Below are 26,731 nucleotides of genomic sequence, written 5' to 3'. Positions count from 1 at the left end.
CCCCATAATATTTGGAATATACGTGTAAAACTCTCTTACAATCATGAACATTAATTTACTAATTAGGAGGAGGGAAGTAGTTTCTCAAGAAATGATTTATTTCCAAATAAATATTAAGGCGGTACTAGACTATAAAAGCAACAACATAAGGTGGTACTTTGTTTCTAAATGTTTGTAAATGTTTCACATTAATACCATGCATGAGGGTTTAATCAATGACCTTTCATTAAAGGAAATAAACTGTTGGAATTAGGGTTGCGGGAAAGCACACAAAGCTTGGAGAAGAAGAAGCAAGAATGCACACAACACACAATGTACTAGATCGTGTCAATGTACAAAGATAAGTTAGCCCTAGAATGATGAGCGTATATACAAGCCGAGGAAAAAAACCTCCTAAGGAGGGAAAAAGTAGCCCGACGGTCCTAAGTGTGTTCACACACATCACTGCCTATATATATGGCAACAAATCCCCCCTGGGGAGTGATGGTGTGAACGAGAGAGCTGGCACTCATGTATAGGGAAGTACCATGCCCGAAGTAGATTAGTCCACAAAGGGGAACAAGCCCAAAGCTTTACGGAAAGCTTCAAACTTCTCACGAGGAGGTGCCTTTGTGAAAAGATCGGCGAGGTTGTCCTGTGTTGGCACATATGCCAAGCTGATCTCTCATGCTGAGAGTCTCTCCCTGACATAGTGATAATGCACCTCAATGTGTTTTGTGAGAGCATGAAAAACTGGGTTTCTCGCAACTGCCAATGCGCTCTGATTGTTGTCCAATACCCAAGTCAGCCATAAGTCGTCTGAGCCACACACACTCAACCGTAGCTGTGAAAGCTGCCCTATACTCAGCTTCACAACTAGAAGTGGCCACAGTAGGTTGCTTCTTGCTCAACCAAGATATGCATGAGCTACCGAGCATGAAACAAAAACCACTTGTGGACACTCTTGCGTCATAGCAACCAGCCCAATCTGAGTCCGAAAAAGCATGTAAATCTGGCGGCAATGATCCCCCTTGAGTAATCATCAATGAAAGTCACGAAGTACAAGTGTTTACCAAATGACGGAGTTTGCATAGGTCCACATACATCACTATGTACAAGTTGCAATTTGCGGCCCGCACAGAACCATCCTCTTTGGAAACACAGAACGCTGCATTTTGCCCAAAATACAGCCTTCACAAACATGTTTTAATGGTGCCTCAAGAGGGGGCAATGAAGCAACCGTATCAAATTTCTGCAAACACAGCAAACTAGCAAAGTTTAGATGACCAAAACGAGCATGCCATAGTTTTGCATGTGAAACTGCCTTTTCATTAGAAACTGCATTTGCTGAATCTTCCACACACTTGTCATAAGAATTGAGCCTATACAGCCCACGAAACAAGGTGCCAGATGCAATAATCGTATCACCAGAAGTCAAATCATGAACATTACATCTGTCATCCATAAATTTGACTACAAGTCCAAGTCTAGCAAGCACAGAGACAAACAATAGGCTCGTGAAAGCTCACCTCAATCGAAGAACGTGAGTCGAAGGGTGCTAGCGGCGTAGCCCTGGGAGCCGATGCCTGCTCTGATACCAATTGTTGGAATTAGGGTTGCAGAAAAGCACACAAAGCTTGGAGAAGAAGAAGCAAGAATGCACACAACACACAATGTATTAGATTGTGTCAATGTACAAAGATAAGTTAGCTCTAAAATGATGGGTGTATATACAAGCCGGGGGAAAAAACCTCCTAAGGAGGGAAAAAGTACCCCGACGGTCCTAAGTGTGTTCACATATATATATGGCAACATAAACATATCATGTGGAACTCCACATGCTTATCAACAATGAGGAAGAACTACTCCACCATCAACGCTGCTTGAATTAGGGATATTATTGTTGACCAAGAAAAACTTATTAAAACCAAGTAGATAGATGCATAATGTTTGTATATAAATAATCCTAAAATATGTGACTTTTCGTTTAACATTAATGGTGATCAATGATGTTGGTGGAGAGAGAGAGAGAGAGAGAGAGAGAGAGAGAGAGAGAGAGAGTGGAGAGTCTTGCTTCCTTGGGAGTTAGGAAGCAGAGAGAGAAATAGAGCGATCTCTCTTAGCTCCCACTATGTGCCTTGCCCCACCATTTTGCTTGAGAGAGAGAGAGAGAGAGAGAGAGAGAGAGAGAGAGAGAGAGAGAGGAGTTGTATGCTCACCACACTCGCTTATAAATTTGCTACTTGATGCTCGCTAAACTTTTCTACATTTAGGGGTAAACTTCAATATTAAGGATGGAAACCTCATAAATCTTAGGGGAAAAATAACAAATTCCTCTCATTAATTAAGGCGCCCAAAGGGGCCGAATATGGGTGCCAAATTTTGTTTGCGTATTAGTTAAATAGTTTGGAAGTGGAAAGAGATATGGAAAGATTAAAGTGGAGGGACCTTAGTGGAAAGATTAAATGAGGCAAGAAGGTATTGATTTTTCTTGTGGAAACACGTGGGCGGGGGAGGGCGTGTATTTTTTTTCATGGGCAGTGGCAGATTTTTTTTTGGTGATATGTTTCTCTTATCTCCTTCGGTTTTCTCGACATATCTACTCTCTCTCTCTCTCTCTCTCTCTCTCTCTCTCTCTCTCTTTGCGTTTCATGGGCTGTCTATCTCGTCGGGTCTTCTATCGGTGTGAGGCTCGGCTGGTAGCACGCTCGACTGAGGCAAGTTGGCGCGAAGCAAACACGTGGAAGGGGGGTTGGGGGAAGCTGTTCGAGGCATGGGAGAGGTTAGGTCTGCACGAGGGGAGGGCAAGTCTGTTAGGCTAAGGAGCGAGAGAGAGGATGGGCGTTGTGCATCGTCTCTGAGGCTGACGCAAGAGATAGACGCTGGGTTGGGACAAGAGAGAGAGAGAGAGGTGGAGGCTAAGGTTCAAACCTTAGGTTTGAACCTTAGATTATTCTTTAATTAGTGCCCACACTAATTAATGAATATGTCTACTAGACTTAAATATATATCTACTATTCATTACTAGACTGAATATGTATACACAATGAGTTGGGTTCCTCACCCTAGTAATAATTATTTGATCCAACATTAGTGTGCAGTTTGACATAGGTTCACGAGTGTATGTTAAGCAAGAGCGTGGAAGCCAAAGAGAAGCAGCGACAGTTTGCAGCACAGGTGAGCTCTGTGTATGTGGGGTGTTGCGCGCGCCAGTATCGTCAATGAGCCTTTATTACAGTGGTTTTCTATAGAAGGAAGAGTTTAAGGTTTCTTAGTATGCATACAGAGCGTTCTAGGGTTTATGACAAATCGAGACCAACTGCTACCGTCCAATGCTTATATGTGTGGCACAGTTGAGGGTTCCCATATGCAAACAGTGGATTTTAGCGTCCTTCCCCACGGAAAGAGGATCTTAGGCTTTCTGATAAGAAAGAGGATTCTAGGGTTTATGAACAGTCACATGCTGATCTGATGTGTATGTTTTTCCCCCTCACACCATTGCTTTTCTTTTTGCAGATCAGGGAGGCCCCAGCCTTCCTTTCTCCACTTTCAAGCTGGCTAACTTGAGACCTATCTTCTGTGGCAATTTCGAATATGATGCCCGGTCGTCGGAAATCGAACGTTTGTTTGTCAAATACGGCAAGGTCGACAGAGTGGACATGAAATCTGGTAAGCATGTTTTGTGCCACTTGATTCTGACATCATCATGTGTAAGCACTGATATCCTCTATTGGGAAAAAGTTTAATGGCATTTTTCCAAAGAACAAGGTAAAAATGATCACAGTGAGAAGTCATGGCAAGGCTTTTATCTAAGGCCTTAGGCTTATACAACATCTTGAAGGTTTGAGGTTCTAGCTAAAAGATAATAATTTAGACACAGACAAATGGCATTTTAAGAACACAAGGTTTTAGCCTAGGTTTTGAGCCTTCAGTTTCTCCCCTTTGAGTATACGGGATTAGGTGTGGGTTAAAACGTATGTGTTGCCCTTTTCTAATCCGCGATACCCCCTAGTGGAGTTCTACCACAAAGCATTTTATAAACTTCTAAACTCATGACGGTGGATTGATGATAACTTGAACTCCTCCTTTGGGCAGCAACTTTACATGTAAACACAGGTATCTAGTACATGCTTTGGTGTTTATTTTTCCGTCACATTAAATATCTTCAAATGCTAGAAGAGAGATGACAAGTGCAGGAAACTGTATGTCTTCTGTTCCATGCTTCAAATGGTGCAACCACCATGAACCATTCTAGGTGTGTGGGAGTTGGGGGAATGTGAAGCTTCAAAACAAAAAAGCTGACATATCTGGGGTTGCTTGCCTACTGCTGCTCCTCTGCTTGTTCCTAAGACTGAAGAGGGTTTTGAAGGTGATGCTGCCTGAGGGTGCAGGTGTGGATGCCAAAATAGAAGCAGGACTGGCAATGGTCAGCCAGCCTGACCAGAGAAAGCCATTTGCGTGGTTGTTCTGGGCTCCATCTTATATGTGTGCGCCATGCTGCATTTTCTCTCACTGTCCTCTTCTCCTTAGTTACATCACATGCATCCCCATGGGCAACCAAATGGAGCAAATTTTTAAAAAGACAAATTGCCCTCGACATCCTTAACCACATCACCCTTGTTAATCAAATATGCAACTGCCGATTCCCGTGGCTTTTCAACATCCATCTCAGTCGCCATGCCTCAAAAGTAATATCTTGAGTCGAGGCTTTGGCTTTTTATGTCCACATCTGTGAATGTGACATCCCCTCCTACTAAGCTAATCCAGCTAATCTTGGATGAATGACATCATCCCTTTACTCCATGTGGACTCCATCCCTGGCATCCTACTTCCAAAACTTGAGGCACTCTTGACCACTTGGATCTTGTCTTGAAAATATTCTGCTGCAACCTTAGATTGCTCCAATCTCTAACGCTCTGTTTTGCGTGCACCTATTCTTCTCATCCTCTCTGTGGGTTGAAGCTTTGTACCTTTCTTGGGTTGAGAGTTACATCCCTTCTTGGAAGCCTACAACCCCTTGTTCCTCCCTTCATCCTTGTGCCATAGCTACCGAGCTGAGCAAGGGTTTCATACCCCATGATACCCACCTAGGGGCTCTATACCCCATGGTTGCCCTTCTTTTGGCTCCACCAGGCTACCTAATGTTGAAGAACCACTTGGCTGTTTTTTCCTGTAAGGACCAAAAATAGCCACCTTTGCATTGTGCGTTTTCCAAATCTTCACCTCTAGGACTTCCACTAGGCTCTAATACCAACGTAATATGCAGAAGAACTGCCTGTATTAAGAATTGTGCAAAAATGCAAAGATGAACAGAGAGAAGAGAGAGAGATGTTGTTGAAACAGTGTTTTTTGCATATATGTATCAAGATGTACATAGATCATAGCCAACATGGCCCCGAAAAGGAATCTCCTATGCCTATGACATGTCCCACCTATCACGGATTAGATGACTAATGATTGAACTGCCCCGTGCTATTTATAGGCTCATGAAACTGTCCCTACATCTGGCAAAAATCTGTTTTTGTTTCCATGTCACATGCACAGATGTGGACATGCTTAACTCTCATATTTTAGCTAGGACTAGGAGCCTTTTTAAGCATTGACCAGCTATTTTTTGGGATTTTTGTTGTTTTGCTGTCGAAGAACTTGGCCAACAACGATCGGGTAGGGAGGGAAACATAACACCACATCACAAAGGAAAGGGGGTATGCATGAGAGTGAGTCTTTGGAATTTCAATCCACCATATTGCTGTTATCTCTATTTTGAGCTGAAAGCTATACAAAATGGATGTAGGGAAAGCCTAAAGCCATGTTATTTTAGCTTGATGTGATCGAAACATTTCCCCATACTTTTCATTTCGGTGTTGACCAAAACGTTTCCCCAGGTGTTTCCCTGCCGTTTCGGTTATCCCAAAATGTTTTGAAAGCGAAACGCATTTCGGTTGCAGCTATGTATGCCGAAGCACCGAAACGCTTGTGGAGGGCGTTTCATGGAGTTTCCCACATCTATGGAATAGATAGCTCTTGTATGCTCTTCTTGGAAAGCAATTCCACTAACTCATCAAAGTTGATGGGATTGGCACCTCCTCTCATCTAGAGATTGAAAAAGGTACGGAAATTAAGATTGGAAAGAGGCAAAGAGTTCAAAGTGGTTGAGTCCAATTGCCTGTCTAGTATAACCTCATCAATATTCAGTAATTGCTCTCTGAAGTCCTTGACTTTGGTGAGATGCTCAGTCATGGAATGTAGCATACGTCAGGACTGTGTGAAACAACGAGGCCTTCTTTATACCTGAGTTTAGTGAGTCTTTAGCAATCCTTTAAATAGCATACATGAATTGAAAGATGTAGTTGAGACAACACTAGATGGGGTCCCAAGTTACCCATTGAAGGGCGCCCCCCCCCCCTTCCGGGTGCTTGCAAGCAGGAGTATTTGCTTGATTTCTTTTGGAGAATTGAATACAAGTTGAACTGTGTCCACAAGACTGAGCGGACAAACTGATTGACTGACTGCCAAATGCAAGGACAAAGTGACCAAACGCTGGGCAGAACTGGGCATAGGTTGCAAGCGAACTATGAGGCTATCTTTGAAGAGAATACACCGGCTCGAGACTGAGGGTTGGTGTGCTGAGAACTATGGGAATAGACCGAGCTTCGGATGACTTGGGCTTGAGAGCACAAAGGAATGCTAAAGAGTCTTTAGCAATCCTTTAAACAACATACATGAACTGAAAGATGTAGTCGAGACGACACTAGATGGGGTCCCAAATTACCCATTGAAGCCCCCCCCCCCCCCCCCCCCCCCCCCCCCCCCCCCCCCCCCCCCCGTGCGGGGGCGCCTGCAGTATTTGCTTGATTTCTTTTGGAGAATTGAATACAAGTTGAACTGTGTCCACAAGACTGAGCGGACAAACTGATTGACTGACCGCCAAACGCAAGGACAAAGTGACCAAATGCTGGGCAGAACTAAGCATAAGTTGCAAGCGAACTATGAGGCTATCTTCGAAGAGAATACACCGGCTCGAGAGACTGAGGGTTGGTGTGCTGAGAACTCCGGGAATAGACTGAGCTTCGGATGCCTTGGGCTTGAGAGCACAAAGGAATGCTGAAAGTATGCAAAGGCAGGTTGCCTAAGCGCACATGCTTGATTGATGATTTAGAACTTGACTCTTAATCTAATGATTTATGGTCTATGGATGGCTTACCTTTGTATATGACCAATGGGTGTTGGTTAGCTGGGACAAAAGCTATCGACCTGTTTTAATCCTGCCATAACTGGGTAACATAGTATTAAATGCTGAACATGGTCGTGGGCTTTCCTGGCTGCTGGCCGATTGCATCACACCTGGCTAACTGCTGCCCTGGCCACAAAAGATGGTTGCCGATTGTTGCCTAGGCCTCTTCAAGGGCTGCCGACTGGGCCTAGCTGATGGTTGAGAATATTTGACACACGTAGCGACTAATCCCCTTGTTCTTCAAAAACCGAACCCGAAAAAACTTTCCCCTACCGGAAAGCATGGGCGATTCCTCCAGGACGTTGATGGTTGAGAATATTTGACACACGTAGCAAGGCTGTCCCCTCCATGGGTTGGCCTTGGGGTTGGCCTTAGGGCTGGCCCTTGCAACTAACATGCTCTAATGCATTCTAACCTAAGGCTGACATCTACACGAGGACTACTTGCCGAATTATCCAAAGTGGGTTAAGGACATGTCTCGGACTGGAGCTCACAAAGGGGTCACGGCATACGACGAAATATCCTATCAAGGTACTACTTCTGTACATGTTTTCTTGCACTGTTGATGAGCCAATGTGTCACCATGTACCACAATGCCCATATGGGTGCACGTGACATTCCCTCTAGGCTCTTGCTTAGCTTGGTGGCAGGTTCATGGCTTTGAGGTAGTCCGCCAATAACTGTGGATACTCAGGAAGAATTCTTTATCTAGCAAATGGCTCCATGGGTCCCTCGATCTTTGAACTTAATATAAAATTGGCGAAGTTGTCGTCTGGAACCGTGCTTCCAATGATGTAGAAGGATCCGCTTGGGCTCTATCACTTCTGCTTCATCTACCATTTCTAGCCACTGCTCTTTTGAAACATTTTGTAATGAAACCGATATAAGGCTTTAACCAAGAGACATGGAAGACGTTGTGCATCGTCCAATTGTTTGGCAATTTGAGTTGCATGGCAACATCACTTACCTTCTTGATGATGGAAAAAGGACCAAAACTTAGGAATGATACAGCGCTTGCCCACTTTCTTGAGTCTTTGCTTCATGATCCTTAAGTATATCCAATTGCTCTCTTTGAAGTTAACGTCTGTCCTCGACTTGTTTGCTTGTTTGGTATAGGCCTCCTGAGCTTTGGGAAGGTGCTCTTTGATTGACTCAATGATGGCTGAAAACGTTTCCGATGTCTTGTTGGCTTTCAAGGAAGGAGATATCATCTGAGTGAGAAGGGGTGAAAATCTTCGACCGAAGGCTGCCTCATAAGGAGTTCTGCCGACACTTGATGAGTGTCATTGAGAATCGCTTGTACCAACGGGAGATGAAGCTCCCACTTCGACTGCTGATCATGGCAGACGCTTTAAGCACATCGAAAGTGTGAAAACCCCAAAGGATCTCCTCGTAGAACGTTCCTGGTACGAGACTCGAAACCTGCGAACAAACCAAACAAACAAGAAGGGGATGCAAGCCTGACTCACCTCCCAACCACGACGGCCGTAGGCAAGCCCACAGACTTGGTTGTCCCCAGCGAGCCATGAGCTGAGCTAACTAGATGGACGTACCGACTAATCTCTACCTCGTGACGTCCCATATCGCCATGAAGCTATCCTCGCGGGCCTCGAGACTGTTGCCGGCCTCGGCTGCATGAAGCAAGTGCACGTCTGGGAGAGCTCTCACAAATCACGCAAGACTCTATATGACTAATGACTAACCTTGGCCACCCTTTTATAGGCTCTTTGTCATGTGCATCACAGATGCCATGGACATTCTCAGGGCTAGAACCAGAAGAGGCAGCCAGATAAAGAGTAGAATCAGGATGATAGAGCACAGATCACCTTGGGCAGTGAAGACTGGAGACAGGCATGGAGAGCAAACTGAAGACCAGATGGTTGTCGGCTGCAGGAAAGGTTGTTGCTGGCTGCACACAGGGCTGTCGGCTGCACATTGGAGTGGTCGGCTGTACCAGAAGACAAGGTAGTTGAGAAGCGCATGCACCAGGACCAGTCGGCAGCAATTAAAACAATTGTATGCATTTATGACTGGCCGACCAGCAGTCGGCCAGCATAAAATATGTCCAAGACCCCTATAAAAAGCATAGGTGCTCATCATTGTAAGCATTCTCTCCCACTAGGGGATTGGATCACTAGAGGTCCCATAGGGGACAGATTTTAGGGTTAGCCACCTTTTTATGAAGGCAGCCAAGGGCTGCAAAGATATGTACCTTTTTGTACCATAGTATATACTGAATTTCCAGCACTTCTCACTCTCTCTCTCTACTCTCTCTCTACCTGCGTTTTTGCATCAGATGGTGCGTTTTTGCATCAGAAGGTTTTCCAAGAGTGTTTAGGGCTGAAAGAAGACTACCCAGAGCTTCCGCGTGTTACATTGGTATCAGAGCATCAGGCTCAGCAAAGCTAAACACTGATTCAGTCCCAGATGATGGTGTACAGGTCCAAGGTACAGGAAAGTACACGGATTCGAAGCCCAAGGCGAGGAGCACAGATCGGGAAGAACTCCCAGGAAGTTTGTTGGTGGTCCACAGTGCCAGATGGGGATGGCAGTTCCGTGAGCCAGATAGGTTCTAAGGGAACGGTCCCAAGGGAGGTTGATCCTCCAAGGGTGATGTGAGAGTGCCAGACTCAGTTCAAGGAACGAAGACCAAGATGGTGTTCAGAGCCAGGGCAGGAATGGATTGTGGACTAGAGGAAGACCAAATGCATAGATCTTCATCAGAGACAGAGTGGATTGGAGAACAGACCGGATTTTCAGAGAAAAAGGTTTGCCAAGGATGGAAGATGACAGAGGGACTTCGGGATAGGATTGGGATGATGACAGTCATCCAAGAGCAGGTTGGATTCCCGTCATCAAGTTTAGCAGAGGGGGATGTCATGTGCATCACAGATGCCATGGACATTCTCAGGGCTAGAACCAGAAGAGGCAGCCAGATAAAGAGTAGAATCAGGATGATAGAGCACAGATCACCTTGGGCAGTGAAGACTGGAGACAGGCATGGAGAGCAAACTGAAGACCAGATGGTTGTCGGCTGCAGGAAAGGGTGTTGCTGGTTGCACACAGGGCTGTCGGCTGCACATTGGAGTGGTCGGTTGTACCAGAAGACAAGGTAGTTGAGAAGCGCATGCACCAGGACCAGTCGGCAGCAATTAAAACAATTGTATGCATTTATAACTGGCCGACCAGCAGTCGGCCAGCATAAAATATGTCCAAGACCCCTATAAAAAGCATAGGTGCTCATCATTGTAAGCATTCTCTCCCACTAGGGGATTGGATCACTAGAGGTTCCATAGGGGACAGATTTTAGGGTTAGCCACCTTTTTATGAAGGCAGCCAAGGGCTGCAAAGATATGTACCTTTTTGTACCATAGTATATACTGAATTTCCAGCACTTCACTCTCTCTCTCTCTACTCTCTCTCTACCTGCGTTTTTGCATCAGATGGTGCGTTTTTGCATCAGAAGGTTTTCCAAGAGTGTTTAGGGCTGAAAGAAGACTACCCAGAGCTTCCGCGTGTTACACTCTTGGCCGGTCATCGAGCGTCCACACTTGGGCGCCCGCCCGTCCATACTTGGGTGCTCGCCCGTGCCTGCACACGTACTTGGCCCGTCTGCCGGCCTGCGTAGCCCATGACGACTGCACATGTGCGTTGGCGTTGCCTGGCTGGCGCTGTCACCTATACAGTGGTGATGCTCGCCTATACGCATGCGCCCACAACAGTCGGCAGCACCAAACTGCACCCGGCCAACATCTGACTGCGCATACAACAGCCAGCGAACTTCTCTCTCTTTCTCTCTCTCTCTCTCTCTCTCTCTCTCTCACCAACAAAAGCCGCCATGCTTTTTTTGTTTTCTCTCTCAACTGTTCATGCGACTGCAAAAACGCATCCAACCTTCTTCTTGCTAAGCAAAACAACCTTGCTAGACCACCATCTCCATCATCATGGGTTTCTTCGATGAAAAAGCAAAACCCCAAAGGATCTCCTCGTAGAACGTTCTTGGTATGAGACTCGAAACCTGCAAACAAACCAAACAAACAAGAAGGGGATGCAGGCCTGACTCACCTCCCAACCACGACAGCCCGTGGGCAAGCCCACAGACTTGGCTGTCCCCACCGAGCCATGAGCTGAGCTAACTAGATGGACGTACCGACCAATCTCTACCTCGTGACGTCCCATACCGCCACGAAGCCACCCTCGCGGGCCTCGAGACTGCTGCCGGCCTCGGCTGCATGAAGCAGGTGCACGTCTGCACTAGATCCAGGCTCCAGACCATAGAGCTCTCACAAATCACGCGAGACTCTATATGACTAATGACTAACCTTGGCCACCCTTTTATAGGCTCTTGGTCGGTCATCGGGCGTCCACACTTGGACGCCCACCCGTCCATACTTGGGTGCCCGCCCGTAAGTCTATCCCTAACTCAGCTCGCCAATCAGCCTGCCTAGCTCCAAGCTTCCCCAAACCTCGAAGCTAGTCTTGTGTGCGTGTAGCACACAATAGATACACACTGTGCACATGACAGAAAGCCAACTGGTTGTAAATCTCTGTTTTCCCATCGGTCTGAGGATGGAATGCACTGGAGAATTGCAATTTGGTACCAAAGTTGTCGAACAGAGCTCGCCAAAAGTGATGTAAACTTTGAATACCGAACTAAAGTAATGGTCTGTGGCAAACCACGTACTGGATACCAATGTTAGAGAAAGAGCCGGGCTATGTCTTTTGCTTTGGCCGTTTGTTTGCATGGTATACGCATGCAAAACTTACTGAATCTGTCAATTATTTATTCACAGAGACGTGCAGTCTTATCTTTCTTTTGCACAAAAAGAATCGAGCATGATCCACATGACGGCCAGTTGCATTGCGAGAACAGCACGTGTTGTCACATTATGGTGCTATGTACACATTGGCTTAGCATTTCATGTAACATTATACAGCGTTAATACCATTTTTAGGATTATTTGTTATATGCCGTGGCCCCATTGTGAGCCCCTGTCCAGAATATGTTAGGCACGAGCTACGTAGGTCAGTCTCCCAAGCCTTAGAGAGTCTACATGTGTTAGTCCTCTTACCCACTTGGAGAATTCATCATATAGTGCATGTAGATGTCAGCCTTAGCATTAATTTCATTAGAAACCATTATTAGTAGCATGTGCAATGTGTGTATAGTCTATTCGCATACCATACACCCCCTAATAATGCAGTCGGCCAGCACTCGGAGGATATTTACAGCCTTTACAGCATATAGCATTAGTCGGCCAGGCGTACAACAGTCGGGTAGCAGCCCCGACCCCATATGTGTGAAGAGCATAATATTTAATGCTATTTTTTCCTTAGTTGTGGGCTGGAAAAGAGGCCGGTAGATCATATTTGCACCGACGATGTCACACGCATTCCGCACTTGGATGCCACATGGGCATATCTGTATAGGAGGTGTAGGACGTGGAATGGAAACTGGTCCCATGTGAGCCCCAGTCCGGCACGAGTAAGCGTCCAAGGTCTGGTGTACAAGTCCTGTACATGGTCTTGGTCAGGTGTGCAAGTCCCGCACATGAAGCAGGGCCAGTCCGTACTGTGAGTCTCCCTTTGGAATGATGTCAGGGGTTCTATGTAGGAAGCATGTAGTTGCATGTAGAAGAGGGGGCAGCCCTTTGGGCCACCCCAAAAAGGGGTGTTGTATCCCTTGATTGGGCATGGGTTAGGCCGTAGGCCACCCCAAGGGCCCAAGAGGCCCATAGGCCTTGTTGGCGAGCCTTAGGAGGTTTGGGCAGCATGGCAGCCAGGGAAGGGAGCTGTGGCCCAGTCGGCCAGCCCTTGAAAGGGGCTGCACAGCTAGTCGGTCAGCCCTAGAGGCTGCACAGCCATGTGCAGGCCTGGCCACAGCAGTGCAAGGCGGACAGATTGTGGCCAGCAGCAGTGTGAACAGGCAGCTAGTAAAAAGGCCAGTAATCAGGTCGTGGGAGAACTAAAAACAGGCCGACTGCTGCTAGAGCAGACCGACCAGCATTAGAAGGGCTTATAAATAGCTAGGCATAAAATTCAGTCAAGCATCTAAGCATCCACAAAGGGTTGCTGTTTTTCAAGGGCCAAGACAGCCAAGGGGAAAGCTCTCAGCCAAGGTGAAGGTGAAAGGTCAAGAACCAGATTATTGTTTTCAGATTTGCATCATTCTAATAAGGCAAATACACCATTTGTAGCATGCGACGAGCTAGGACCGTGTGAAACAACGAAGCCATTCTTTAAGCGTGAGCTTAGTGAGTCTTTAGCAGTCCTACAACATACATGAATTTGAAAGAGATGTAGTAGAGACGACACCAAACGAGGTCCCGAATTACCCTTGATGCCCCCCCCCCCCCCACAAGCAGGAGTATTTGCTTTATTTCTTCTTATGGAGAACTGTATACAAGCTGAACTGTGAATGGGAGAGAGAATTAGGGTTAGAGATTCATGTGGGAGACATACACAGAGAGAACAATGGAGAGAGAGAGAGAGTTGTGGGGATAAGTCAACTCAATAGCATTGAGTGTGTGACTCCCCTATCACACATGTATATTGCACTAGTACACATAGTGCCTATATTAAAAGTACTAAGTGTACTATGTACTATAACTTATAGGCTTAAAGGCAAAGTGCCCTTAAATGAAGGAAAAGAAAAAATCAGCATGTACATAATAATATACAAGTCCATATCAAGGTTGAAACTGGCCTCATCCAATGCCCATCAAGTGTCTGCAATGAGCAAACCGCTCCGGAGGCAAACTCTTTGTCAACAGATCAACCGGGTTGTCATTCGTATGAATCTTAACAAGCTGAATTTGCTTGTTCTCTATCACCTCTCTGATGAAGTGATACTTCACATCCACATGCTTCGTCTTTGCATGAAAGACAGGGTTCTTTGCCAACTGGATGGCACTCTGACTGTCACAATTCAACAATGGAATATCCCTTGTATATCCCAAATCAACCACTAACCGAGATACCCATAATGCCTCCTTGCAAGCCTCTGTGGCTGCAATATACTCGGCCTCTGTAGTAGATAAGGCTGTGCACTTCTGCATCCTGGATATCCATGACACAGCACCTCCTGTGAATGTAAACACATAACCGGTAGTAGACTTCCGGTTATCTGGATGACCGGCATAATCCGAATCCGTGTAACCATGCACTAATGCATCCTGTTTGCCAAAACATATGCACATATCCTGTGTGCCCTTCAGGTATCTCATGACACCTTTCACTGCTTCCCAATGCTTCTTGCCAAGGTTGGCCGTGTATCTAGAAACCACTCCCACTGCAAATGCAATGTCCGGCCTAGTAGCAACCATGGCATACATGAGACTGCCACAAGCTGAAGCATACGGAATCTTGGCCATATCAGCCCTGCCACTATCTGATTGTGGGCTGTCAATAGCACTGAGTTTCACATATGGAGGCAAAGGAGTACTAGTCTTCTTCCCCCCGTCCATATTGAACCTCTGCAAAACTTTGCCAATGTATTCCTTCTGAGACAAATACAACACATGCTGATTTTTGTCCCGAAGTATCCGCATACCCAAAATGTGATTTGCATCACCCAAATCCTTCATATCAAAGGTTTGATGCAGCCTCTTCTTCAAGGCATCCATCTCTTTACGAGATTTTCCGGCAATCAACATATCATCAACATACAAGATGAGGATCAATAGACTGCCATCCAAAGCTTTCTTGGTGTATAAGCAGTGATCTATGTCACTTCTCCTGAAATCTTGGGATTTCATGAATGTATCAAATTTATGATACCATTCTCTTGGTGCTTGTTTGAGCCCATAAAGACTCTTTTTCAGCTTGCATACAAGCTTCTCCTTTCCACTTACTGCATAACCCTCTGGCTGTTGCATATATATCTCCTCATGGAGATCACCGTGAAGAAAAGCAGTCTTCACATCCATCTGAATCAAGTCCAGATCATCATGTGCAACCAAAGCTAACATAGCTCTAAGTGTGGTCATTTTGACCATTGGAGAGAAGATCTCCTCAAAGTCCACACCATATTCTTGCTTGAAGCCCTTAGCCACTAACCTAGCTTTGTATCTTGGCTTTGCATCAGGTGCAACTTTGAGCCTGTAAACCCACTTGCATGGCAAAACCTTCTTGCCTGCAAGCAAATGCACCAACTTCCATGTACCATTTTTGTGCAGAGAATCCATCTCTGACTTCATGGCACGCTTCCAAAGAGCCTTGTTTGCCCTCTGTAAAGCCTCCTTATAACAAGAGGGCTCCCCACAGTCAGTAAGCATCAAGTAGTCAACCCCTAGAACAAACCTGTCAGGGGCTCTGGAGGGTCTTGTGGACCTCCGTACCCAATGACCATCATTTGCAGGTTGCTGTCCAGCCTGCATATCACCCATTGGTGGCTCCTGTTCCATGCCATAAGGCTGAAAAATCATGCCCGGTATCTCCTCTAACTGTGGTATATCCATAGGGATATCTTCTACCATCTCTGGCTGTCCATTTGGACCATTTTCAGCACCATTTAAGGGTTGGTTTTGCTGCTGTAATGGCTGATTTACAGCCCTTGGTTGTTGTCCATGATGTCCATCATCATCAAAGATGACTCTGCTAGGCTCCTGTTGCCTTGCAGGCTCCTTATACATGCATGTTTCATCAAAAATGACATCATTGCTGCGTATAATCTTTCTATTCACGGGATCCCAAAGTCTATACCCCATTTCACCTCTGTCACCATATCCTAGGAATATGCATTTGTGAGACTTAGGATCAAGTTTGGTGCGCATTTCCCTGCGTATGTGCACGTACGCAACGCAACCAAACACTCTCAAGTGCTTGTATGACGGAGGCTTCCCTGTCCATACTTCCTCTGGCACTTTCCCACCAAGCCTCGTGTTAGGTGACCTGTTTATAAGGTGAACGGCTGTCATAACAGCTTCAGCCCAAAAACCATGAGGTAATGCAGCATGTGACAACATAGAACGGACCTTCTCCTGAATGGTCCTGTTCATCCTCTCTGCTGTCCCGTTTTGTGGAGGATCATAAGGAGTAGAGAGCTTCCTCTTGATGCCTTTAGCATCAGAAAAGTCCTTAAACTGTTTGGACATATACTCTCCACCATTGTCGGAACGCAAAGCCTTCAATGTTTTGCCAGTTTGATTCTCAACAAGAGCAACAAACTTCTCAAACACTGAGAATGTATCACTCTTCAAACGAAGAGGATAGACCCACACCTTGCGTGTGGCATCATCAATAAAAGACACAAAGTATTTTGCCCCTCCCAAAGAAAGCTGAGGCATCTCACATACATCTGTATGCACAAGCTCTAACTGAGCATCTTTCTGTCCAAGAGCTTTCTTGTAGGGGCACTGCAGTTGCCTGCCATATATACAATGCTCACAAAACTGAAAACTTGAAAACTTTAGAGAAGGCAAGTAACCCAAACGAGACAATTGCTCCATTCCCTTGACACTCATGTGTCCCAACCGGCTATGCCACATAGAGATTTCCGGCAGCTCGGTTGCATTTACATTAGCATGGTGACAAACACCTGCATGCATGAAGTAAAGAGTGTCCACCTTAGAGCCTCTGGCAACAACCAGTGAGCCCTTACTAATCTTCCACTTTCCACGACCAAATGTGGTAACATAATCAGCATCATCAAGCTGTCCAGTAGAAAGCAGGTTCTTCTTGATCTCAGGCACATGCCTGACATCATGGAGCATAAGCTGTGAGCCATCTGAAAACACAAGCCTCACATCACCTCTGCCAAGAATCTTGCATGCATGGTTATCACCCAAATAAACTACTCCTTCATTGCCAGCAGTATACCTGACAAACAAGTCTCTGCAACCTGTGACATGAAAGGAGGCACCTGAATCAATGATCCATGAGTGCATACCATGACCATCTATAAGAAGTGAATGGGCATCAAGTGAAGACGTAAATAGGACCTTCTTTGTCTTTGCCTTTTCCCTTTTCCTTTTGATCATTTTTCCATTTGTAGCATTGCTTTTTGATGTGTCCCTTCTTGCCACAATAATGGCATTCCAAGTCCTTTTTGGAGCGGGACTTGCTCCTTCCCCGTTCTTGGCTTTTACCCCTTTGCTGGGATCTCCCACGTGCATTCATTGCATTGGACTTTCCAACAGAGTTGTTTTTCCTGTTCATCTCTTCTTGAAGAAGAGCACCCTCAACATCTGCATATGACAACATAGCATTCGAATTGCTAGTGGCTGTCCTGAATTGCTAGTGAATTGCTAGTGGCTGTTTTGAATGTGTCCCAACTCTCTGACAAAGTGCATAAGAGAAAAGTGGCTTTGAACTCATCGTCCATTGCCAACTTTTGATTTATAACTTGGCTGACAATACCATTAAACTCATTTAGATGGGCTGCCATAGACGCCCCTTCCTTCATCTGAAGACCTATGAGTTTCTTCAACCAATACACTTTGCTTGAGGCACTTTGCTGGGCATACAAGTCCTGCAATCTCTGCCACATTCCCCAAGCTGTCTTCTCTTCACGAATGCTGAAAAGTAAAGAGTCTGACACAGACAACATGATAGTAGATCTTGCCAGCTCATCCATATCTTCCCACTCTTCAGCAGTAAGAGAAGCGGGCTTTACACCCCTTTCTTTGATAGGCTTGTGCTGCTTCTTCTGGAGCAACACATTATAGCACTGGGTTTGCCAAATATCATAGTTATGTGAGCCTTCAAGCTTCTTGATGTGAAGCAATGAAGAGCTCTCACCTGTGGTTGCCATAGCAATATGCAACCTGTCAATGCCTGACTCCTTGCAAGTGTGCAAACACTGCACCAAAAGCACACAAAGTGCTCACAATTGTTCTCCCAAGCTTTATCTCCCACTGCGGAAGCACAAATGCAACTCTACTCCCACTTTATGTGATGAAATCACCAAAATCTGGTTGCTGCAGATTTAGGACAGCACCTTAAATGTGCTCTGTTGCCCTTCCAAAGTATTGTACAGCAGTACTAAGTGCTCACCAATGATGTACCAAACCTGTACCGACAAGTACAGCAGCTGAAATTGAACCTTTTCCTCACTCAAATCAGTGTACAGCCATGCCAAAACTTGCACAAAGCTGTGCCAAATCTGTACCAGCAGGTACAGTAGCAATAAATGCTCTCTTGGCTGTCCAAATGAGTGAAAATCAGACTTTTACAGTCCCGAACACTGCATACAATAGTCCCGAACAGAAATTGGGCAAAAGCCCCTTGACTGCAAGCTGATTTCTGAGGATTCAAGGCATAAAAGTCTTGCCTGCTGCTTTGCCAAGCTTAACAAGCATAAAATCTTGAAAAGCCCCTTGATTTAAGATCAATTGCTGATCATACATGGTACATTGACGCACATGAAGGCATCCAGAGTCTTCACGGTGCTTTCCCCTGGCCACATATACATCCAATACATGAAAGCCCCTTGATTTATAGGCACATTGAGTGCTTGTTAGGCATCAACACGTTGCCCAAAGCATCAACTGCGAGTGCCTACATGCAAATCAACTTAATCGGCACAAAAGCCCCTTGATTTGCACTGCAATTTGTTGCAATTTTGCTCGAATGTGCGATTTCTCACATCATACAGCATGTATGAATGCTTAATTGCACAAATACATCAAAAGCCCCAAATTTTGACATCCAATTTCCTGCAAATTGATCCTGATTGTGACCAATGTCACCCAATTTTGCCAATTTTGCTCAGAAATTGAGCAATTCGGCACCTGTACTTGCTCAATTGATTGAATTGATAAGAAATTCCCAAAATTGAAGGCAAATACCTCTTAATTTTTGAATTTCTCTGAGATTTGCAAGCTGAAGTTCTGTTGATGCTGTTCCAGAAATCTGACGTGCTGATGAAGGACTCCTCACGCTTGCCTGTTGAATGATGCTGCTGCTGCTTTTGTAGTCGGGCTTGGGCTGGTCGTGGAGGGCTGGTCGCAGACGGGGCCCTGTTTGGGCAGGCGAAGGACGAGACGGTGCTGGTAAACGCCTCGCACCCTCCTTCGCACGGCGCCCGACTAAAAAACAATGCTGGATGCTTTTACGTATTCGCCCCACGTGCAGCGTTTGTGCCGCCGCCTTCGCCTAGTGGTGGCGGGTAGTAGCGATGGCCACTAGGCGCACAGTTTGCGCCCAGCACACAAGAACCTGAAAAAGGACAAAGCGTGATGTCGGTGGCGAACCTGGAGAACCTGATGGCGCTGCGGCACAGCTACTCCTCGCTCGCCTGAGTATGGACGCCCAGCGTTCAACTGTCCGCAGTCCGCTTTGGAAGCCTTAGCGCACAACAACGCGTTGGGCAAGCAGGCGTGTGCTGTCTGTGTGAGCGTTGCTACGCGTAGCTCTACCCGTCAACCCCTAGACGACCTGCTGTGCAGCGCTTTGCTGCGCTGCCTGTCAGCTGACACCTGCAACACCCAAAGTTAGCCAACAGCAGGTTTCACCTCTGTAGCCTTCGCTTCACACACCTCCAGTGCAGGGCAGCAAAAATTGACGGCTCTAGGGAGAAGGAAGAGGATCAAGACAGCAACCTATGCTCTGATACCAGTTGAATGGGAGAGAGAATTAGGGTTAGAGATTCATGTGGGAGACATACACAGAGAGAACAAGGGAGAGAGAGAGAGTTGTGGGGATAAGTCAACTCAATAGCATTGAGTGTGTGACTCCCCTATCACACATGTATATTGCACTAGTACACATAGTGCACTTAGTACATTAAAAGTACTAAGTGTACTATGTACTATAACTTATGGGCTTGTACACACTATAAGGGTGGGCATAATGCCTTTACCCCAACAAACTGTGTCCACAAGACTAAGCGGACAAACTGACTAACTGACCACGAAATGCAAGGACAAAGCGACCAAACGTTGGGCAGAACTATGCATAAGCTTTAGGCGATTGTGAAGCTATCGTAAAAGACTGAGGGTAGGTGTGCTGAATACTCCTGAAGAGACTGAGCTTCTTTGCCTTGGGCTGAAAGCACAAGAATGGCTATAGGTATGCATAGGCAAGAGCCTAGGCATACATGCTTGACTTTTGTTGATGATCTCTGATTTTCATCTGATGATTTTTGGAATGAACATGTCATGAACCTTTTATATGGCCACATGATGCAAGTCGGCTGCCTCTACAGCATCTCGGCCTGCAGAAAATGCCATGACTAGCATAAAATGCTTAGTCGGCTGAGATAAAATAGTCGGGCTGCTGCATCAACTGGCCAATTGCCATCTGAACTGGCCGATAGTAGTCTGGCACTTGGCCGACTGTTGTGTAGGCCCACAATGACCTGGCTGATTGTGCATTAGCCTCCAAAGGCTGTCGATCGACCTAAGTATGTGGCTAGGGGGTTGACTATCCCCTTGCAGGGCTAGCCCACCGTGGGGGACTGCCTTGGGGCTGGCCCCTTCTACATGCAATGAACCTACATGCTTAATCATGCATCTATTGCTATGGTTGACATCTACATGCATCTAAATGATGAACACTTGTTGAATTCTCCACAATGGGTTAAGAGGACTGACCTGACACTGACCTGGGAGAGGACTGATCTCTAAGGTTGGGAGACTAACCTACGTAGCTCATGCTTGACATGTCTTGGACTGGGGCTCACAGCATACGACAAATATATCCTAAAAGGTACTACTTTTGTACACGATTCTTGCATGAGCCAGTTTGTCACTGTGTACCACAGTGCATGGGTACACATGACATTCCCTCCTGCTTAGCTTGGCAGCAGGTTCATAGCTTCGAGATAGTCCCCCAATAACTGTGGATATGTCATCTAGCCAAACGACTAGAGGGAGAATTCTTCATCTAGCCAAACGGCTTCATGGGTCTCTCGATCTTTGAACTTTGCATAAAATTGGTGAAGACGTCGTCCAAAACCATGCGTCCAGTGATATAGAAGGATCTGCTCAGGCTCTATCACCTTTGCTTCATCAACCATTTTTGGTTGTTGCTCTTCTGAAACATTTTGCAATGAAGGTCCAATATAAGGCTTTAACCAAGAGACGTGGAAGACATTGTGCATCGTCGAATGGTTTGGCAATCTGAGTTGCATGGCGACATCGCTTATCTTCTTGATGATGGAAAAAGGACCAAAATTTTTGAATGACAACTTTGGACAGCTCTTGCCCACTTGCTTGAGTCTTTGCTTCATGATCCTTAAATATACCCATTAACCTTCTTTGAAATTGACGTCTCTCTGTGACTTGTTTGTGTGTTTGGTGTAAGCCTCTTGAGCTTTGGAAAGACGCTCTTTGACAAACTCAATGATGGCTGAAAAGTTTCTCTCGTCTTGTTGGCTTCCAAGGAAGGAGAGATCATCCTTGTGAGAAGGGATGAAAATCTTTGACCAAAGGCTGCCTTGTATGGAGTTCTGCCAACATTGGATGAGTGAGATGAAGCTCCCACTTCGATTGCTGAACATGGTAGTACGCTTTAAGCACATCGAAAGCCAATTGATTGTAAATCTCGGTTTGGCCATCGGTCTAGGAATGGAATGCATTGGACAATTGCAATTCGGTATCAAAGTTGTCGGATAGAGCTCGCCAGAAGTGAGATATAAACTTTTGGGTCCCGATCTGAAGTAACGGTTCGTGGCAAACCACAAACTGGATACCAATGGCGGAGAAAAAGCCGGGCTATATCTTTTGTTGTGGCCGTCTGCTTGCATGGTATAAGCATACAAAATTTACTAAATCCGTCAAATATCGTCATACATTGAGTATTCCGAGATCTAGTAGATGCAAGAAGGGGTCGAGCAAAATCCATCGAAATGTCGTGAAACGGACCATCAGGAACGGGCAATGGCTAAAGCAACCTTGCTTGTTTGGTATGAGGTACTTTCACTTGTTGACAAATGGAACATTGTGAAACATAGTTGTACACATTCCTACGCATCTTCGACCAATAAAATGATCTTTCTAACTTCTCAAGGTACTGTTGATCCCGCGATGACCACCAACAAGTGAATCATGGGCATCATGGAGGAGTGTCGATCGTTTCTTCCTGAGGACACATAGTCAACCCTTGTAAAAGAGCCAACTGTCCTGAATGGTATAATGACTCGATTTTGAATAAAGGGCCATACTGTAAGGAGTTCCAAATTCTGGACAATCTATATAATGTGTCTTCATACTGTCTAAATCTTTTCCTTGTATCTCCAACACAGTGGACTCCTGAACTGTCTGAATATTACCTTTGCGACTCAGAGCGTCTGCGACGGGGTTGTTCTTACCCGGTACATACTTATAATGCCGTCGGAACCGATCACATAGCCCAGATATTGGACTACCTCCCAATCCGGGTAAGCGTAATACTCAGTGCTTAACTATTGTTGACAGATTTAGCAAATTTGTTATGCTTATTTCATGGAGGGCCAATGTGATCGTCGAAGATGTTTCCCACTTGTTCATTTGACATTGGTATCTGATTGGTGGGATTCCTAGGACCATAGTGTTAGATTGAGATGCCAAGTTTACCAATCATTTCTGGAGGGCGTTGTTTGACAATTTTGGTACTAAATTGAACTTTTATATACAGTGTGTTTCACCCACAGACAGATGGCTAGACAGAAATTTACAACCTGTTGGCCTTCGACATACTGAAGTGTTATGTCCATGATTAGCAAGATAAGTGGGAATCATATTTGCCTTTAGTTCAAGCAGTTTTGAATGATTCGTTTTCTTCAGCAATTTGCAAGACTTCTTATGAAGCAGCGTTTGGAGGACCATTCGAGTTGCTATTGATCATCACCTTGTCTTCAGTCCCTGAAGCGAACAGATTGACGGAGTCTTACTAGGAGATCTTGGAATCAATCAAAGACAGTTTGGCTAAAGTGCAGAAGGCCTACAGGCTACACTCGAGAGGCCAATAAAGATCAAAGGGATGTGAAATTCTCGGGGTTTATCTTTGGATTATGAAGCAACGGCTCAAACAGGTGGGCAAGCGATGCCCAAAGTTATCGTTCGGAAGCTTCAGACCTTTTCTTATCCAGACAAAGATCAATGAGGTGTCGATGAAGTTGACGTTATCTCCGAGCTGGATTATGCACGATGTGTTCCATGTCAGTTGGCTAAAACCATATGTAGATCCAATCCCTTCAGAGATTAAAGACGAAGTGGAACCAGACATTGTTGACAAAGCTTTAGTGATGGTTTCCGAGTGGATCCTTTTGCACCGCTTCAAGCACGGTTTTGGCCGAAGACAGAGACAGTTCCTCACGAAGTTTCAAGACCGAGGGACTCACGAAACGGTTTGGCTTGACAAAGAATTCTTCGACAACTATCCGGCTTTATTGATATATAATGCGCCTCTTGGTCCCTCTCTTAAAACATATTCGTTCACGAGTATTCAACAAGCAGATAAAGAGAACATGTGTGCTCGAGATCCCTCAGGGCTTTTGGAGCATACAATCAGCCTCAAGCACTCGGTGCTTCAGACCAAGGCAGAATAGAAGATCCTTGCATCTTCAGCCAGCATATGTGCATATCCTCAACATCTATGGATTTGCATAAAAGGCTTCATAGAGTCTTCTACAATGCTATTGGTTCAGCCTGCGTTCAGTCTTCCTCGTCCTTGCTTTTGGCAGTCCACAATCATCATTGTACCAAGCTCTCCAAAGTAGGGGGGTGGGGGGTGGGGGGGTGTCTCTATAATTTTGCCTTTTAGGCGGCTGCAAGGGATAATCGTGGCTACGTGGCGCCGGATTAAGGTGCGCATGTGACATTTCTACTAGCAACCCACACCTTCAGATCTGTGTTTGACTATGACATCCCTACATCTGCATCTCACCAGTTTGGTCCGAACTTAATTGAGCTGCTATTGACCAGCTCTCCATAAAGGGCTGTTTAACTACAACTCTGTTGTATTAAAATGTATGCTGAAGTGGGTTGGTAGCTAGAGAACAACAATAGTGACGAAGATGGACAAGGATGTTGTAGGCCTGCCTTGGATGGATGCAGTGTTAATCTGAGGATGCTGATGAATGACTTGAGTTGCTTTATGCATGATTAATGAGGTTGTTTATAGCTTTGCAGGATTGTAGGAACATATTTATGTATGTTCTTGTCTAGGGTGAGTATTTTTGTATTTTCACACATTTTCTCCAATGAGACAAGTTTACTTTATGCTGAATGCAAATGGGTACTTAAAATATTGATTTGGCGCAGGCGTCGTCTTGATGCATGGAAGCCCTTTGGCTTCTCCGATTCTGTTCATCCCATTTCTTACATGACATCCTACAAAAAAAAGCAATGGGCATCATCATCCAGACAACTTGCAACCCCTCGTCAGATCATCCTCATAGCTCATCCATTGCATTTGTCCCAGCTGGGAAGGTCCGGGTCATTTACCACTGTATTGCTCAACGGGCACAGTCTGACTGAAGACCTCTTCCATTGTCAACGTGCAGTTCATCCTGTTGTAGCTGATGCTTTCAATTTTCTTGAGAGGCTTGCCATAATGTGTGACATGGTTTCTGTGCATATCATTATATCTCCGGACATGCTTTTTAAATGAGCCATCTCTCTCTCAGGATGTGTGACTGCAGGACCAACTTGGTGCCATCTGCCTGGTCCACTAATGTCCTTTGCATTTGGGCGGCAGGCTTCGCATTTGTGTACATGGACGATGAGCGTGATGCAAAAGATGCTATCCGAGGCTTGGACAATTATGAATTTGGAGGGCAAAGGCGCCATCTCCGTGTAGAATGGGCAAGGGTTGTTTATATTTTCCCAATTTCTGATTTATATCTGAGGCTGGTTACAGAACTGTCCCCTCCTATCAACGGGGCTTCATTTTACCCGCTTGTCAGGGATGGATGGGCAATCTTGCCTGTCTAACTCCTGGTTCATGGGAAAAGAGGGGACTGTCATTATGTTGTGGTTGCGTATTTTTCTAAATGATATTTGACACGCCTTATTACCAAATGTTTTGATTGTCGTTGCAGCAAGGGGATGGTGCTATACGTCGCCGTGAGGATGCGAGAAGAAGCATCACAAAGCAGAGACCTACGAAAACACTTTTTGTTGTGAATTTTGATCCTTTGGACACAAGGTCACGTGACTTGGAACGACACTTTGAGCCTTACGGGAAGATTGTGCAAGTGAGGATCCGAAAAAACTTTGCTTTTGTCCAGTACGAGACGCAAGAAGAGGCCACAAAGGCCTTGGAATCCACAAACATGAGGTAAGTTATGGTCTGCATTGGCATTGGATACAAGGAAAGTCCTTGTTGGCTTTTTGTGGAGTCGGTAAGTGCATGTGATTAGTAGCATGTGTATGGCCATCCCATTGACTCGCGTGTTTCGTGTGACAGCAAGATTTTGGACCGAGTTATAACGGTGGAGTATGCAGCTCGTGAAGATGGGGAAAGAGAGTATGGTGGACGTCGCAGTGCTAGTCCTGGGTCACGTGGAAGAGGAAGACGAGACAGTCTGGAGCATGGGCGGGGAAGAAGCCCTGGTTACAGGCAGCATTCGAGGTATTAATCTCTTTCTTCCTGCGAACCTGGTGAGAGAACTGCTGAGTTGATTGCTTACTGTTTGGTGGATTGTAGCAGATCGCCACCTCGACGGTATCGTAGCCGGTCACCAGATTATGGACCATATGGAGGCCATCACTAGGGAAATATTGCTATATCAAATACTGCCATAAGTGTGCAGGTGAAGCCTATCGCCGGTTGTTTGGTTCAACACCCTAGCTATTGTGTTTTCCAGACCTGGTGATGTTGTCTTGACAGCATTTATGGTTGTGCAATAGTAATCTTTAGCTCATACACAATGTGGATTTCTAGAGATCTATCTATAAGCGTTGAAAATCTCATGAAAGCAATTGTCAAAACCAATAGGCATATAAGTTTCATCCTATCTGTGGGTTGATTGTTCTGTGTCCTTTGAGAGACTTCTTTGTCAAACTTGTCTTGCAGTAAAGGGGATGGCAATCTTTATGTTATATGTGCATGATTGACGCTGCTGCATTAGGATGCCTTGTGCCATCTACTTTGAAAAGCCAAGATGATCATGGAACTTGCTGTTTTTTTTTATAATGCTTTTTCCTTGTGTAAAGATGCAGCATTTTTGCAAGTAACCACAACTGACTGTGTGCTTGTTTGTTACAATTCTGCACCCCATCAGTGTGTTTTACATGGGCGAATCGCAATTGTGAATAGAATGCACAACTATTCGTATGTTGTTTTGGAGTTCTTACAAGTATGTTTGAGAGATTTTCTATTATAAGGTATACGTGGAATATTAGCACTAGACTGAGTGTTGTTTATCAACAGTGTGGAATCTTGGAGAAGGTTTTTTTTGGTTGGCTGTGGCAAAGCAAATCTTTAGTCACTGTGCAAATTTTTTGTCGGGTTCAGAGATGCCATGATGTAAACTCAAAGCTTAAGAATCGGCACATGATAGTTTTGTTTGCTATACTGTTTGGCCTATTCAGTTTTTGCGTGTGCTTTTTTGCCTCTACTGTTTATCATCTTGCGAGGCCATTATGAGCA

General features: G+C 45.4%; 1 protein-coding gene across 11 annotated transcripts; it reads left to right on the top strand.

The window, feature by feature from the left end:
- The first annotated feature begins 3,024 nt into the window (after nt 1–3,024).
- Nucleotides 3,025–26,294, top strand: LOC147625276 (serine/arginine-rich splicing factor RS31A-like). 11 transcript variants are annotated; one of them, XM_086818590.1, is made up of 7 exons: nt 3,030–3,156; nt 3,496–3,648; nt 24,400–24,693; nt 24,836–24,948; nt 25,179–25,417; nt 25,547–25,711; nt 25,790–26,294. In XM_086818590.1, exons 4-7 carry the CDS (start codon nt 24,853–24,855, stop codon nt 25,851–25,853), a joined length of 564 nt encoding a protein of 187 aa, XP_086674716.1. In that variant the 5' UTR covers nt 3,030–3,156; nt 3,496–3,648; nt 24,400–24,693; nt 24,836–24,852; the 3' UTR covers nt 25,854–26,294. The 11 variants fall into 11 exon arrangements, with proteins under 11 accessions (XP_086674710.1, XP_086674709.1, XP_086674708.1 ...); XM_086818588.1 differs by having other exon boundaries at nt 25,787–26,294; XM_086818584.1 differs by having other exon boundaries at nt 3,025–3,156; nt 24,400–24,942; nt 25,787–26,294.
- The last annotated feature ends 437 nt before the right edge of the window (nt 26,295–26,731 follow it).

The sequence above is a fragment of the Cibotium barometz genome, chromosome 24 (genome assembly GCF_041138505.1).
Source record: "Cibotium barometz isolate CiBa-2024 chromosome 24, ASM4113850v1, whole genome shotgun sequence".
Lineage (NCBI taxonomy): Eukaryota > Viridiplantae > Streptophyta > Polypodiopsida > Cyatheales > Cibotiaceae > Cibotium > Cibotium barometz.
Note: the sequence above shows the minus strand (reverse complement) of the source record. Positions and strands in the feature narration are given on the sequence as shown.